At 42.4% G+C, this 15713-nt stretch overlaps 1 protein-coding gene across 13 annotated transcripts in view; it reads left to right on the plus strand.

The window, feature by feature from the left end:
* cacna1ea (calcium channel, voltage-dependent, R type, alpha 1E subunit a) overlaps window positions 1-15686 on the plus strand; it is an 81491-nt gene extending 65805 nt beyond the window's left edge. For 6 of the 13 annotated variants that reach the window (XM_031864298.1, XM_031864300.1, XM_031864299.1 and 3 more), the window contains 25 exons: window positions 42-171; window positions 714-773; window positions 1425-1531; window positions 1744-1758; window positions 1959-2055; window positions 2262-2422; window positions 2586-2723; window positions 3332-3533; window positions 3856-4020; window positions 4765-4875; window positions 4968-5048; window positions 5237-5422; window positions 5631-5722; window positions 6567-6732; window positions 6914-7041; window positions 7794-7890; window positions 10016-10121; window positions 10217-10324; window positions 10445-10545; window positions 10842-10948; window positions 11105-11273; window positions 11578-11706; window positions 11918-12065; window positions 12588-12769; window positions 12955-15686. In XM_031864298.1, coding sequence (XP_031720158.1) covers window positions 42-171; window positions 714-773; window positions 1425-1531; window positions 1744-1758; window positions 1959-2055; window positions 2262-2422; window positions 2586-2723; window positions 3332-3533; window positions 3856-4020; window positions 4765-4875; window positions 4968-5048; window positions 5237-5422; window positions 5631-5722; window positions 6567-6732; window positions 6914-7041; window positions 7794-7890; window positions 10016-10121; window positions 10217-10324; window positions 10445-10545; window positions 10842-10948; window positions 11105-11273; window positions 11578-11706; window positions 11918-12065; window positions 12588-12769; window positions 12955-13509 — 3541 coding nt within the window. In that variant the 3' untranslated portion in view covers window positions 13510-15686. Of the gene's footprint in view, window positions 1-41; window positions 172-713; window positions 774-1424; window positions 1532-1743; window positions 1759-1958; window positions 2056-2261; window positions 2423-2585; window positions 2724-3331; window positions 3534-3855; window positions 4021-4764; window positions 4876-4967; window positions 5049-5236; window positions 5423-5630; window positions 5723-6566; window positions 6733-6913; window positions 7042-7793; window positions 7891-8613; window positions 8711-10015; window positions 10122-10216; window positions 10325-10444; window positions 10546-10841; window positions 10949-11104; window positions 11274-11577; window positions 11707-11917; window positions 12066-12587; window positions 12770-12954 lie in introns of all 13 variants that reach the window. The other 7 variants (XM_031864294.1, XM_031864305.1, XM_031864293.1 and 4 more) reach the window with 5 other exon arrangements.
* Window positions 15687-15713: the final 27 nt, after the last annotated feature.

Here is a 15713-nt window from a genome sequence, read left to right on the forward strand (position 1 = left end):
CTCTGCCTCACATCTCCACTCTGCCATCTGCTCTCCCTCAGGGTGCGTCGAGCGTGTCACTACGTGGTGAACCTCAGGTACTTTGAAATGTCCATCCTGCTGGTCATAGCCGCTAGTAGTATAGCACTGGCTGCTGAGGACCCTGTAGCCACCTCCTCTAACTGGAATAAGGTTTGTGTATTCACATTCATGTATATATCACAGCTGACACAGGGACAGCTGTAACATTAAATGACTTAAGTAGAAGCCAGAATATTTCTGCTGTTTCCCCCATGTCTGAGATACAATCCCAATCATTGTTTATCTGTGCCTTGGGCTTCATCTACACTAAGCAGCAAAAGCACCATAAGAATTAATGTTTCTGAAAAAAAATCTTGAAATTGTTTTGCAAAGAGCAACCTATGTGACTTGATGGGGGGCGGTTAAATTGTCGATGAGTGAGGAAATTGCAGTCTAAGACACATTAAGAGTGGTTGTTTATGGGAGGAATTCGGCTTATTATCTTGTGTTTTGCTGCCATCATTTGAAGGGACTGTTTCATACTTTCATACATCCACAAGATGAGATTTTGAAGTGAAATATAGTCTTAAATGTCATGAAATTAACGCAACAAGAGAATAATTTCTCCTTGTGAAGAACACAAGTTTATTATCTGTGTTATATTCTAGATGTATCAACTTTTCTGATCTGCCTTTTTGACTGTCCTTCTGCAGGTTCTGCGGTATTTTGATTATGTGTTCACCGGAGTCTTCACATTTGAAATGATTATAAAGGTCGGTTACTGTGTAAAGATGGTATGATAATTATATGTCACTATGTGATGATTGATTGCAAGAAATTGTGTTTTTTATTTTTTAAAGATTTGTTTTTGGGGCATTTTGGTCTTTATTGTACGGATGAAGAGTGTGGTGGCACACTGGTAATGTGAAGGATGAGGGAGGGGGGTGGGGTGGCATTTTATTTGCAACAAAGGTTGAATCAGATTTTCACGGCATGATAACCATCTCAGAAAATATGAATTTTACTGTATTTTATTATTATTATGAACAGAACATGTGATGTCACTGAAGCATGTATGTTTACATGTTTGCAGCACTAGCACGTTAAATTAAATACTTGAAAAATTACCAAAAATAATAGAAATAAGCGTATTGTTGTGCAGCAGAAATAGTTTTCTTTTCGTTCCTGTGCCGTTAATCCCCTTGCCACTGATTGTAGGTGTTCCAGTCCTCAAGTTGGGGACCACTGCGCCATGTTACCCTCGGAGAAACAAACAGCCTTGTCAGGCTCAATGTTCATTTGATTCAACTTGTTCAGGAGCTTTACACTGACCTAAAAAGATATGAATTCAAAGTCGGCTCCATCCCTGGAAACTATCCTGGAGACGAAAGATTCTTCATGGCACACTCTTGTCTTGTCCTCAGATGATCGACCAGGGTCTGATCCTCCATGATAGCGCCTACTTCAGAGACCTGTGGAACATCCTCGACTTCATCGTCGTGGTGGGAGCGTTGGTGGCCTTCGCCCTCTCGTCAGTCACTCGATTTATTTTAATTCATGTGTCTAAACACTAATCACATGTCTAAACATCAAACTGTCTTTAAATCAGCTGTAAATTACACTTTTCTGCTGTAAATGTTGTCTTCTCCTCCATTTTGTTTCTGACGTTATAACTGTTGATATACGTGTCCCTCTTTCCTGTTTCCCTCCCTCTTTGGGTGATGCCCCTGTGGGATTGAACAGCAGCAATGTGATGGGGTAAAAAACACAAAAAGTCTTCCTCTCTTAGAATGAATACTTTTAATGTGGCAAACTATAACATAAGTAGAATATGTCAGAGTAAACGTAATGTAACGATGCACGAACAAGGTGGGAAAACCAATCAAGGAGTGTCTAAAAACGTGAGGAATACTAAGCTGCAATGGTGTGATGCTGACGTTGTCCGTCTTTCTGTACAGAAACAACAAAGGGCGGGACATTAAGACCATCAAATCTCTGAGAGTGCTGCGTGTCCTCAGACCACTGAAGACCATCAAGAGGCTTCCTAAACTCAAGGTCAAAGATGTCTTTGATATCTTGGTTGTGTTTCCACACTCCTATAATTTGTATCTTTTTTTCAGTATCTGTTATTATGAGCATATTTATGTCACACTTCCTTTACTGCCTGCTTGCTTGTTGCTGCAGTATGTGCACATCTGCACGGACCCAATTCCTTGATCTCACCACGTTCTTCCCTTCACTTGTCTCTCTCTCTCTTCCAGGCGGTGTTTGACTGTGTGGTGACGTCTCTGAAAAACGTCTTCAACATCCTGATCGTCTATAAGCTTTTTATGTTCATCTTTGCCGTCATTGCTGTGCAGCTCTTCAAGGGGAAATTTTTTTACTGCACCGACAGTTCGAAGGACACCGAGAAGGACTGCCAGTAATGTTCCCTTTTCTGCATTCCAATTTATATTCTTCATTCTTTCTTTCTTAATTATTCTTTTATTTGCGTCAGATGTTATGATCTTTCCACATCCTTTCAAATGATATATGATTCTTAACTTTTTCTTAATGTTTTTTCATTTGGTCTCCTCCTCCTCTAGGGGTTACTACATAGACTATGCGAAGGACAAGAAGGAGGTGAAGAGAAGAGACTGGAAGAGACACGAGTTTCACTACGACAACGTCATCTGGGCTCTACTCACTCTCTTCACCGTTTCCACTGGAGAGGGATGGCCTCAGTGAGTGTCTTGACTGGAATCAGCGGATGAGTGCTAATTCTTATTCTCGTTAAGAAACTTCAGCAGGAGTTTTCCCGCATATCATTTTCCATTCTGAGAGGGCTCATTAGCTTTTATGAGGATTATAACCTTTTAACAACTGGCTTATTCTTTGGTAATGGTCAAATCTGACCTTTGATGAAGGAAATATAATATATGTGATGAACTTATCAAAGACTTTGCCATTTGTTATCTCACAATAAGATTATACCAATATTTCACTGACAGTGCTTGTGGGTTTGTACTGTTCCAGCCCTCATTAATTGACTGCTGCTGTGGAAATGAATGATATCCTCCTCTAAGTAGCAAATGGGCTTTTGATCCCCGCCCCAGTGAACAAAAGTTTCTTCCTAATAGCTGCTGTAAGTAGCTGTAAGTATGCAAGAGTCTTGATTTTGTGAATGATTTTAAGGAGTTTGATATATTTTCAGTGGGTGCTACAGGAAAATGATTGCTGTTCTTGTGCTGTGTCTGTCCTGCCAAACAGTGAAGGTTTTTCTTTGTTGTTGCTCGAGCTGTTAATAGCATTAGCGTTAGCATTAGTTAGCATTGTGTCATTGGTCTTCCAGGGTTCTGCAGCACTCAGTGGATGTGACAGAGGAGGACAGAGGTCCGAGCCACGGCAACAGGATGGAGATGTCTATCTTCTACGTCATCTACTTCGTCGTCTTTCCTTTCTTCTTCGTCAACATCTTCGTGGCTCTCATCATCATCACCTTCCAGGAACAGGGTGATAAGATGATGGAGGAGTGCAGCCTGGAAAAAAATGAGGTGAAGGGCGATTGATAAAGGAACAACTAATTAACATTTTCTCTGTCTCTTTTCTTTTTTCTTATGTGTTTAATGACGCTTAAGCTCCTTTCTAGTCTGTCTAATCAGTTTTTTCTATATCTCTCCCTTTCTCTGTCTCTTTACTTTATGCAAAGTATATATTTACAGTCTAGTCTATGAAGCCCAAATAGATAAAATGTAGTCTGACTGTCTTTGTTCATCCATAAATATTCTTCTTATTGTGGGAAACATCTATTTTTTTCCCTTTGGAGTTTAAAGAAAACAGAAAAAAAAACCTTTTCCCCTGTTTTCTTTATTTCAGAGGGCGTGTATAGACTTTGCCATCAGCGCCAAGCCCCTGACCCGTTACATGCCCCAGAACCGGCACACGTTCCAGTACCGTCTGTGGCATTTTGTGGTGTCGCCCTCTTTTGAGTACACCGTTCTGGCCATGATCGCTCTCAACACCATTGTACTGATGATGAAGGTGAGGATAATGATGAGAGAAAAATCAAAGACAAAAGCTCCCAGTAGGACCAGAATGAGAGGACAACAACCGGTGTGACAGTTTCTACCATTATCTGCATCGGTCTTCTCACTCCTAAAGATGACGTGCCATTTTCCACATATCCCTGTTTGATAATGGGGAAAAAAAACACACCTTGTGTTGCCTCTCAGCAACATATTCTGTCAGGAAGTTGCGACTGTTAACACTTTGGTTTTAAAATAAGCCAAGATGTGTCACTTCTAACGGTGAAATATGGATGTGTAGATACTGGTGTGTTCTTTTTAGGTACCACCTCCACACACTGTGATGTTTTCATTTAGATCTGCGGATGTTTTAATCTTTCCCACCCCTCCCTCGCCACTGTTTATTTTCCGAACTGGCCTTTTCTTCGGCTGTGCTGGTTGTTCAGACAGACAGACAGGCGCAGGGTGACTCAGCCTGTATTAAATATTGATCTATAATGTCCAGGGGCTGCTATTTAGCATGACCTCATTAACTGTGGCTGCCGCCCCTAGAGGAATGACTCCTTTTATAGTGCGACAGATGAAAGGTGCAGAGACTGAGGCACTATTTATGGGTCTGGAGGAATCTTCCATCAACCTGTAGATCAACAGGGTGCAAGGCTGAAGTTCAGTGAACTGGTTAGGGAATATTCCGCTTTTTTAATCCTTCTCATAACACAGATTTCACGTAGTTTAACCCCTGCCACCTCTCTATTTCCAGTATTACTCTGCCCCGCCGGCATACGAGGCCGTACTGAAGCACCTGAACACAGCGTTCACTGTTCTCTTCTCCGTTGAGTGCGTCCTCAAGATCATGGCCTTCGGCTTTCTGGTGAGAGAAAAGAGCAACGCACAGCCTGACGGAATGTACATTTTAAGGTCACTCTTTAGAAATGACTCAAAGCATCATTCCTGTTTCGACAGAACTACTTTCGAGACACTTGGAACATTTTTGACTTCATCACCGTGTTGGGCAGCATCACAGAGATCGTGGTTGACTTGCAGGTAATAAGAAAAACACGAGACTGACACTGAAAGAGAGAGTGTTTCTTTTCAACTCTCTTCTTCACAGTTTCCCTCGATTTTAAGTATTAATGTGAACAGTAATACTGTATTCCTGTGTATGACAAGGTGACATCTCTCAGCGCCACTAGTAAACAACAGTTTCCTTCCTCTCCCCTGTGTTCTTACAGTTTGTTGATACGTTCAACATGAGTTTCTTGAAGCTGTTCAGAGCAGCCCGTCTGATCAAACTGCTCAGACAAGGCTACACCATCCGGATTCTTCTGTGGACCTTCGTCCAGTCCTTCAAGGCTTTGCCCTACGTGTGCCTGCTCATCGCCATGCTCTTCTTCATCTACGCCATCATTGGCATGCAGGTTAGAAAGACACATGGTAGATCGGCCTCTGTGGAGATGGTGTTTAATGTTCTACATTTACCATTTTTACGCAGCATCCCTCAGCATCATAAGTATATTTGTTTTATGGTGAAATATAAACGCTCACAAAAAACACATGCATAACGGCTGGGCATGACATCATTTCTGTCATTGCTAAGGATTTTGTGTGTGTATCTGTGTGAATCAGGTGTTTGGCAACATTAAGCTGAACGAGGAGACTCACATTACGCAGCACAACAACTTCAAGACCTTCTCTGGTGCTCTGATGCTGCTGTTCAGGTAGGACACCTTGAGATCTTCAGTCCTGATTTTCAAGCAGCTTTAGACCTTTTGTCGGTTGTTTCAGATCAACATAGACACCATTGTTTCCATGATCCAATCTGAAATTCAACTCTCTGCTAAATCCCGTCGCTTCGCTTCAGTACTCCGGAATAGTTAGTCTCAGTTAAATTGAGATACAGCAGCGATCCAAACTACACGCATTGCTGCAGTTGGTTCACAAAATAACACATTTCCTTAATGTATTGTGAATAACGTTGCAACGTTATGGTAGTTAAGCTTTGCTTTCTAAGTACCCAAGGGGCTACTCAGTGTCTAAGCGGTGATAGAGGCTGCAGTGTACCACTTACCTCCTTTGCAAATAGCTCTGGAAAGTGGGTCAAATAATGAAATAGCTATCTAGACCATTATTGAGTGTTGTGTTTATGTCTCAATGTTGAGGTTCAAGTTTGTTCTCATAAGCCGTGAAGAAAAACAATGTAAATTTAAACGTGATAAAAATCGATCTCTTTGGCTCTGAAATCTGTAAAATTATACATGGCAGAACAACTTGCAAGATGCATTACACTTGCACTAAAACTAACATTAAAAACTGTATAAAACATTGACATTAACATTTCAGCACCAATGCATTGAGAATATACTGTAAATCTATGAATAACTACTACACAACAAGGTCTCACATTTGGAGCATCTAAAAGCTGTCTCTCGAGTGGTGCGAGTCTCGATGCTTTGACGGCACCTACCAGATGGCAGACGTAACTGTGAATAAGCTGTGAGATAGACTGCTCGAGTCCTAACCCACCCTCCTCCTCCTGGTGTTGTGTAATATGTGCGTGTCCAGGAGTGCCACAGGGGAGTCATGGCAGGAGATCATGTTGTCTTGTCTGGGGGGACAAAAGTGTGAGACGGACCCCTTAGCAGCACCGACGTCCGGACCGGAGGGGGGCTGTGGCTCCGACTTCGCTTATTTCTACTTTGTCTCGTTCATCTTCTTCAGCTCCTTCCTGGTAAGACGGGGAAACTGGAGAGTAAATGATTCCTCTAAATTGCAGACAATAACAAAAACAGTTGTTTTTTGATTAGCAGCTGTTCTTGTTATTTTGAGCACTATGCTCATAATTCCCCCTTTAAGCACTTTCCATGCTCATGTGAATAAATGTCATGGCTTCTCCTCTTCCTCCTGTCCAGATGCTGAACCTGTTTGTGGCTGTGATCATGGATAACTTTGAGTATCTGACAAGAGACTCGTCCATCTTGGGTCCTCACCACCTGGATGAGTTTGTCCGGATCTGGGGGGAGTATGACCGCGCCGCCTGGTCAGTGTCCCTGTGCTACACTAACATTTCATTAAAAGTAATGCTGTTCACACACTAATCTCTACAAACAGATATCTGCATATGAATGCAGAATCTGTCGGCAAGGGGCCAAGATCGTGAGCGCTCTGGTTTTTGTTTGTAGTCTGAGAAGTATTTACCAATCACGTTTGAGCCGGCTTTGGTTGTATGCAGTTAAACAGTCCATGTGGAGAGCAAAAGAGGCGGAAGACATCCGCAGAAATGCAATCTTTGAAACCCATCGGCTATCGTCTAAAAAAATGCATTTTGCATTAATTTTCAGATATCTTTTTATAAAGATAAGCCGTAGACGTCGTCTCTCAACTCAAACTCCATTCGGGGGTCTCAAGTTGCTAATCAGACTGTAAATGATTGGCCGGTGCACAGAAGAGGAAGTCTTGAAGAGGAAGGGAAACCTTCAAAATATTAGCTGTACCCCCCAGAGGCTTATCCATCGGCAGACCAATGCTACAGATTTCATACAGAATGATGTGTTATACAGTCATGCTGTAAAATGTTAACAGACTAAAGCAACTCCATACACTTATACACACATATGAATGGAAGTTTTGGGATGTCTGCCCAGCACGTTTGCTCCTGTTTGTGTTTGTTACAGAGTAAAGAAAATGTTTGATTTAATGCTATGTGTCCTAAAATGTTTCATGTAGGCCTTGTTCCCCTTACACTACAAGGCTTCATTGATGCACAACTAAAGACATGTATGTTCTTTCCAGTGGTAGGCTCCACTATAAGGAGATGTACAAAGTTGTACGCAGTATCTCACCTCCCCTGGGCTTTGGAAAGAACTGCCCGCACAGGGTGGCATGCAAGGTTTGGTTCCCCCAACAAACACCACCCCTCTGCCTCTTTCGTGTGGGATCCATCCTAACCTCCTCCTATCCCTCCTTTCCTCCCCTTCACCAGCTATCACCGCCCTGCTTGACCTTTAGGGGTGTGTTACTCAGGTCAAAGAATGACGACACTCGATTTTTAGGGTACTAAGGAACAGGACATCCCTCATTCAGGATTATAATTTTATCAACGCACTTAAAATTCGTTTTGATGCAGTTGTAGAGCATTTTGAGGGAGGCCTGTCTCTTTCTACCTTTTGGATCTGGTTTTAAAGATGTGTTTAGTTCTCTCTCACACACATACAAGGCTACACAGTGTAAGTATTTGATATTTGTACCAGATCCAGTGAGGCTGTCATTCCTTTGCTCATCATGTTTTCTCCTTTTCCCAGATTTCTATGCCCTGATGGCAGCATAGAAAGAATACAACCTGTTTTATTTTCCCCTACTTTACTCCCTACTTCTATGTGATGCCTTGTTGGAATAATCCTTTCTCTTGTATCTCCTCCATTCTTGTTCCTCTCTTTTACCCTCCACCCACTCCTGTGATCTTTTCCTCATCCATCCCTTGGGAACACACACTCCCCAAACTCCTCAATTTCTTCTCCAAAATCATCTCTCTCCCTTCTTTCCTCTTTTTTTCTCCCTCCCTCTTTTCTTTTCTTTCTCATCCCCCATCTTCATGGCTACCTGGCGCCCCCAGTGGTCGTATCCATTACACTGACATGTATGAGATGTTGACCAACATGTCGCCACCTCTAGGCCTGGGCAAGAAATGCCCCTCCAAGGTGGCATATAAGGTAGACTAAACACTAGAGCCTGACAGGCACTGCCTTCATATTTTAATCAACAAGGACAGGCACTGTAAACTCTCATTTTGTGTGTCACACATTGGAAAAAACAAAGCATTATTTTTCTGTTGGCATATGATCCAGTATTGCTTGTTGAAGTTCAAGTGTTTTTTCATTGGCAGGATGATAAGTGCTACAGTGATGAGTTGCTTGTTTTGCTTTGCATCTTGGCGGAAGAAAATAAGACATCATTATCTGTTTGCTGTTATCTGATGAAAGAGTCTTGGTGGAGTTTATTTATCAAACCACTTACATTAACACTAATCAGAGTTGTCAATCATCTACATGCTAAATCTTGTCATTTGTAGAAGTCTGCAGTCAACTGTGTTCATGTCTTTCTTACTCCTCTGTTTCTTACATTTACCTGTCTGCATGTGCCTCCTGCAACAGCCTAATGTTACATCTGTGTCTAATGTGAAATGTACTCTGTGTGTGTGTGTGTGTGTGTGTGTGTGTGTGTGTGTGTGTGTGTGTGTGTGTGTGCGTGTGTGTGTGTGTGATTTTGTGAGCCTGCCAGCATGCTCCATCGCAGATGAACGCTATACTCGCGTGTGAGTTTAGAACTAAATGTACAGAAGGACAGGAGAGGGCAAGAAAAAACATTTATTTTGAAAAAATGTGTCTGTACTGTTTGTGACCTCAGACTGTTTTGTTGAGATTGCAAAATTGTTGTCTCAAGATCCCCAAAAAAAAAGCCTTTTCCGTTACTTCTCGATATTGACATTCAGTGACACGTTGTCAAAACAGTTTTCTTGGAAACCTCTCCATCCTTCTGTATCAGCTGTATTTTTGTTATCTTATTTCAAAGTTAACTTTATTTAAAGGAAGCAAACTGTACTGTATGAAATTATGATTTAAGTGGGAACTTTTTCTTGTGTAATGACGCTCAGAAAGGTCACGGTTGCTCATTATTTGTTTAAAGCTAGTTGTCCTGAAATCAGATTTTGATGATCTAATTATCTCTGTGACATATTTATGGAGTAGTAGGCAAACGAGAGGTTTTTCCTTTGAGCTGAAACTTATTCAAATGTTGTTTATTGTAGAGTAACACAATGGCATTCCTGCCTGTGTCCGAGATTTAAAAACTGTAAAAACAAAAACTGTAATTTGTTATCTGTAGATAATGACAGTATTTAAGTCAATTATAAAGACATTATGATCCACCACAGCCACTCTGAGCACGTTTTCACTGTGGTATGTTGTATAATGGTGCTGGCTTGTGTCTGACTATGATACTTTCTCCGCTGCCATCAGAGACTAGTCCTGATGAACATGCCCGTGGACGATGATATGTCCGTTCACTTCACCTCCACTCTCATGGCCCTCATCCGCACCGCCCTGGAGATCAAGATAGCCAGAGGTTAGACCAAATGTCAAAACCTTAATGGAACTCATTCGCTGTGGTGTATAACTCATTCAATCACACTTGATATATTTTTTTATATGTATCTCCAGGAGGGGAGGATAGAAATCAGATGGACCTGGACCTGCAGAAGGAGATCGGTATCATCTGGCCCCATCTCTCTCAGAAGACGTTAGATGTGCTGGTTCCCATCCACAAAGGTCACATCAGACACTAATTCACACCTCAATGAAAGGAAACACATGTTATCTCTCATAGTAAGTGGTAATTCATTTGATAATGTACTGATAACAGTGGTCTGATGCTTTCTCCTTTTTCAGCCAGTGACATGACCATTGGGAAGATCTATGCCGCCATGATGATCATGGACTATTACAAGCAGAGCAAGGCCAAGAAGCTCCGACAGCAACTGGAAGAGCAGGTGCTTCTTTTTTTTATGTTTAGGTGTATTATGACAAAATTTAAATGTATTCCTAGGAAGCACCCAGGAGTCGCTGATTTGCAGTGATTTTATTGCATAATTCTGTTCTTTTCCTCTTGGCCATCATTTCAATTTTTTTATTTTGTACGGTTTACCTGTTTGGTTAAAAATTTTGCCTGAGAATTGTGTGCACTAAAACCCAGTCAGTTTTAATTTGATCCATGTCCACATGTAATTATAGGAGGGCCTGTTTTAATTTCCCATCCATCCCTGTGTGTGTTTATCTCCCCCCATAGAAACATGCTCCTATGTTCCAGCGTATGGATGCCTCCTCTCTGCCTCAAGAAATCCTATGCAATGCCAAATCCCTTTCATTCCTCAGGCACAGCGCCGGATCTGCTCTGTAAATATAAAAACCCACACTGTTATCTATATTCGTTTGTGGTTATTCATGCTGGTAGGATCTGGTCACTGACTGACTTTACAGTTGCCCTCTGTTCCTTGATCATCATCAACAATGATAGACATATGATGCCGTGTCCGTTTGTGCTCCTTTCAGCACCAGAGGAGGTTTCGTGGCACTTAGCCCCATCTCTCCACAAGAGATGTTCCTGCAGCCGCTGTCCCGCTCCAGGGAGGAGAAGGAAGAAGAGGATGACGACAACTATCGTTCACCCTACCACCCATACCACCACCCACATCCCCACCAGCATCACTTACACACACTGGTAACCGTAACATGTAGTATTGAGAAAACTGCACAATGATTTTCATTAGCCAATGAATCTGATCGACCAAAGTCCATTAATGGCATAACCACCCTCTTATTATTTGCTAGTTTTACTACTGCAAAAGAAATGTAATGTTGTAATTTAAACGAACATATGAACTATATGCAACATCTGTACTGGGATGCATTGTTTATTAATTAACTTTCTTTGTTGTTAAACCATTATGGAGCATCATTATAGAGACTTGGAAAGAGAAATAAACAAGAAACAACCAGCCCTCATTTCTGTGGTGTTTGTGTAGGTACCAGAAGTTGTGGAGTCTAACCAAGTGATGCAGCAGGCCAGGCAGGACCCAACAGCTATTAAATCACCTCAGCGGACAGGATCTACCAGAGCGTCCTCCATGCCCAGACTGGCTGTTGATCCACCGGTAATAAAGAGTAATTACTTTTATTAAAACACATTTTGTATGAGAAAGTGCTTAAAATAATTTAACTATTGCAATTAATTCATAAAAAAAAAAAGACATTTTCAGTATATGCCTTCATGTATATGTTTTTTTATTATGAGAGTGTGTTTATATTAGGCGTCATTCGCAGTCGCTTATGTGATTCCTTCCTGGTTCTTTGATGTGTGTGTAGCCCGGGATGTCAGCAGACAGTAAGCTGATGAAGCGCTCCTTCTCTACCATCGGAGACCAGTGTGTGAACGGCCTCTGGCAGGAGCAACACTCTCTGGAGAGAGTCAGTCCTGACGGCACATACAGGCCTCGTCAGAGGAGCTACAGAGGTCACTGAACACACGTTGCATTACGTCGCACCTCATACAGCCTGATACATATTCATAGCAATGTTTAGAAGTCATGGAAGTAAAATGGGCAAAAAAATCCATGTACAGTATCTGCTGCAACCCGTTCAAGTGCTGTGCATGAATTCAGCTGCTTTTGAATCACAGTTGACTTTAATGTCAGAATCAACATATTTTAGCTAAAGTGACAACAAGGATAGTCCTCATTACAAACTGAGTATTTTTATTTTGATTGTATGAACAATCAAAATAAAACAGTATTAATCCTTATTATTTATTTATTTAGATTCCTTATATTTCCTTAAATGATATCATTGTACCTGTAATTTATATATCGTGAAAAGAAATACGGATTTCCCTTTAAACTGGATAAATTGATGTATTAGGATATGTTTAACACTGTGATCTCCACAAGGATGTTTTACATGTTTTGACCTAAAACTGAGGTGTTTTTTTCCCCTTTATTTATTTTTTTTGACTAACTGAAATCTACCCGCCTCTTAGGTCCTCCAATAAACCACAGAGAAACAAGCAGTCATGAGAGAGGGCGATCTAAGGAACGGCGCCACCTGCTGTCTCCTGACGTGTCCCGCTGCAACTCTGAGGAGCGCAGCCGCGATCCATCATGTGAAAGGAGACGGTCACGTTCTCCTAGTGAAGGACGCACACACACCTTACAGAGACAGGTAGGAGTGCAACGGGTTAAATTACACACCAAAGCATTAGTTTCAGAATTTGTGACCCAAAGTTGTGCAGGTTTGTATCGCACAATGAAGTGAGGGACTTTTTTGTACCTGTGAATCCAGTGAAAACCAGCAGGACTCCTCTGCAGAAGGACTCCTCTGCATTATTGTGCTTCTGTTGTTTGCAGGTGAGCACTTCAGGCAGCCCGGCCCATTCAGCCTCAGAGTCTGGTACTCCTCGTAATCGGCGCCAGCTGCCGCAGACGCCGTCTCGCCCGCGACCGTACATCTCTTACTCCCCTCTGGTCTGCCAAGCCAACACCTCTCCCACACCAGCAGCCCCCTCTGAGGACCAGACCCAGCCTCAGGATGGCGCTGGTGGCTCCCCAGGGACCCCATGGAGGGCTGAGAAGGAGGGCGGCCCCCTAACTGCAGCTCAGGGGTCATCCGGCGGTCAGGTTTCAGGACCAAGCAACCCATCTCCTCATCGCTACATCTCTGAGCCCTACCTACCGATCCACGTGGACGTCAGCGGTGGAGTGGCAGGCGAGGGGCAGGAGACCCTTACTTTTGAGACTGCCGTGGCAACCAGCCTGGGACGGGCCAATGCCATAAGCTCCGCTCCTCAGCTCAGACACTCCTGGCAGGTTCCTAACGGGCATTACCGGAAGAACTTGGGCCAAGCGGGTCCAGCTGGAGCCAGCGAGCTGCTCAGTGACACAGATGAGGACGACCGCTGCTAAAAACCATGAGACAAAGAGGATGCAGGAGAAGCTCCACATAGCACCACAAGGCTCCTCTGTGGCTCTGAGAACTTGTATTCTCAGTACCAGTAGCATAACAGGCAGGACTGAACTCCACTGCTATTAGTCCGGACACTTGGGTGTCTGTCTGCAATGTGTTCTTGTGTTTGATTGTTTGTGTGTTTGTTGTAGCTGGAGGGAGGCTGTGTGTGTGTGGACACGAGAGTGTGTTTGCGCGTGTGTGCTCTCAATAGAGAAAAGTTGCCAAATCAAGAGAACAGCAGAGACTCACTGTACTATAAGTCGATCACAGCAGCAAACCCAAGCGTTGCCGAGCCTTCCCTCAACAGTTGGTGTTTTGATTGTTTTTTTGAACAAAATACGGTGAGTCGTCGTTCCAAGATGTTCAAACCTCTCTTTGAATCCAAGAAACTGATCTGAGTGTGTGTTGTGTAGATGAACATAGAGGTAGCATGTAAAAAAAAATGTAATACGATGAATGTATTTTAGCTTTTCCTTCTTATGTTCAGGTCATTTGAGAGGGTTGCTGTTTTGATTGTGCCTAGTTGTAAGAGTAGCAATGAAAAAGGGGTTGATTCAGTCGGATTTTGCCAATTTAGACTTCAACGTAGTTTCTGTTTACAACAAGAGTATTCACATGGTTCAAGGGCATTATACAGTCACTAATCAATAGATAGCCAATACAAGGAATCATGTTCCAGACCTTAAAGTGAGCAAAACTTCTAGTAAAGGTTATGTTTCTGTCCTTATGTGAAAACAATGATGGTGTACTTTCAACTGGAGCAGCACAGTATAAGTTTATGTCGGCTCTGTGGTGTGAAAATGATTCTGAAGATCTACAGAATAAGAGATGCTTTGTCTCAGGATACTGGACCACTGAATTTGTAATATATCACCTTCTGAAACCTTATGAAAAAATGTTCATCGTTGGACCAAAAGAGAAGACGTGTGAAAATCAGAAGGACTAAAAGTGTCTCTTGCAGGTCAGTCGGCATGATGTCAAGCTGACGAGACCGTCATAAGGACCGGAACCAGTGGGGATTTCACACAGAACCAGTGTTCTGCATCTATTCTATGAACTATAACGACTTTAGCCTGAGGTACAACCATCTGCAGGACAGACAGCCTACGTGAAGGCAAAAAAGGATGTTCACTCTTCACATTTCTGTGCTGGATAACTGCTGTCGATGTCGCGTCAGAGAGGCCACTAAAGCCATTTTCTTCCGGTACATAGAGCCAGGGACGTGTCTTCTTCAGGATGTGTTGCCTTCTTTCATGTGATGACGAAAGGTTAATGTCCTTTTTACATGTGATGCAACATGGATGCTTTTACAAAAGAGGAATCACAGGCACAGTATGGTTTGTCTGCAAGTTAACTGCCACCTTGTTTCCGTCTCACTGGGGCCCATGTATCGATCAGTAGAATCAAGCATTATGGTATTTTCTGTGCTCTAGAGGTGTTGTGATTTCCACATGCATGATCATGGTGACAATGAGAGATGTGGGAGAGAGATGTGTTTTAGGGCTGCCTGATTGTCCTCATTTTTAATATATCCACGATATTAAATGTGATTTAAAACCACCTCACCAACAGAGTAATGATGAAACAGCAGGCAGAGAAATGTTCATGTTTTTTTCAGTCCCAGCACTGTCGATATCTTTGAACATTCCAACTTTCAACCATTTGTTGTTACCCTTAAATAAGATGTATATTTATATCACGTGCTGTTTTGTTAGTGTGATATGTTGAGTTTGACATGTTTCTGGAATGTGAACACAGAACTTATCTGGACTGAGGATCCACAGGCCAGACAAGGTCACACTCATCTGCTGGAGTCCCATTCAGTAAGTCCTGGACTGAAAAATATGTATTTTCGCAGAGAATCCACCTTTGAAGTGTGTCGACTATGAAGCTCGATTCACACAGTATACAGGTTAGGTTCAGGCTTCAGCCTGTAGTTCATAGGACCGCGCTTAACATGTACGATGCAGCCTAGGACTTAACCTTGATGTCCGTCTCTGTACAGAACAACCTAATCTGTGCCTGGGGAAGCTCGCACAAAGAGTTCCCTATCAAGCCCGGATTTCATAGATAAGAGAAGCTTTCTGGTAAATATGTAGTATAAAATGTACAAAATAAATCCATGTTTAATTTATTGCACCGTTTATATTTTATTTGAATC

The sequence above is a fragment of the Anarrhichthys ocellatus genome, unplaced genomic scaffold (genome assembly GCF_004355925.1).
Source record: "Anarrhichthys ocellatus isolate YVR2014 unplaced genomic scaffold, GSC_Weel_1.0 scaffold30, whole genome shotgun sequence".
NCBI classification, from domain to species: Eukaryota; Metazoa; Chordata; class Actinopteri; order Perciformes; family Anarhichadidae; genus Anarrhichthys; species Anarrhichthys ocellatus.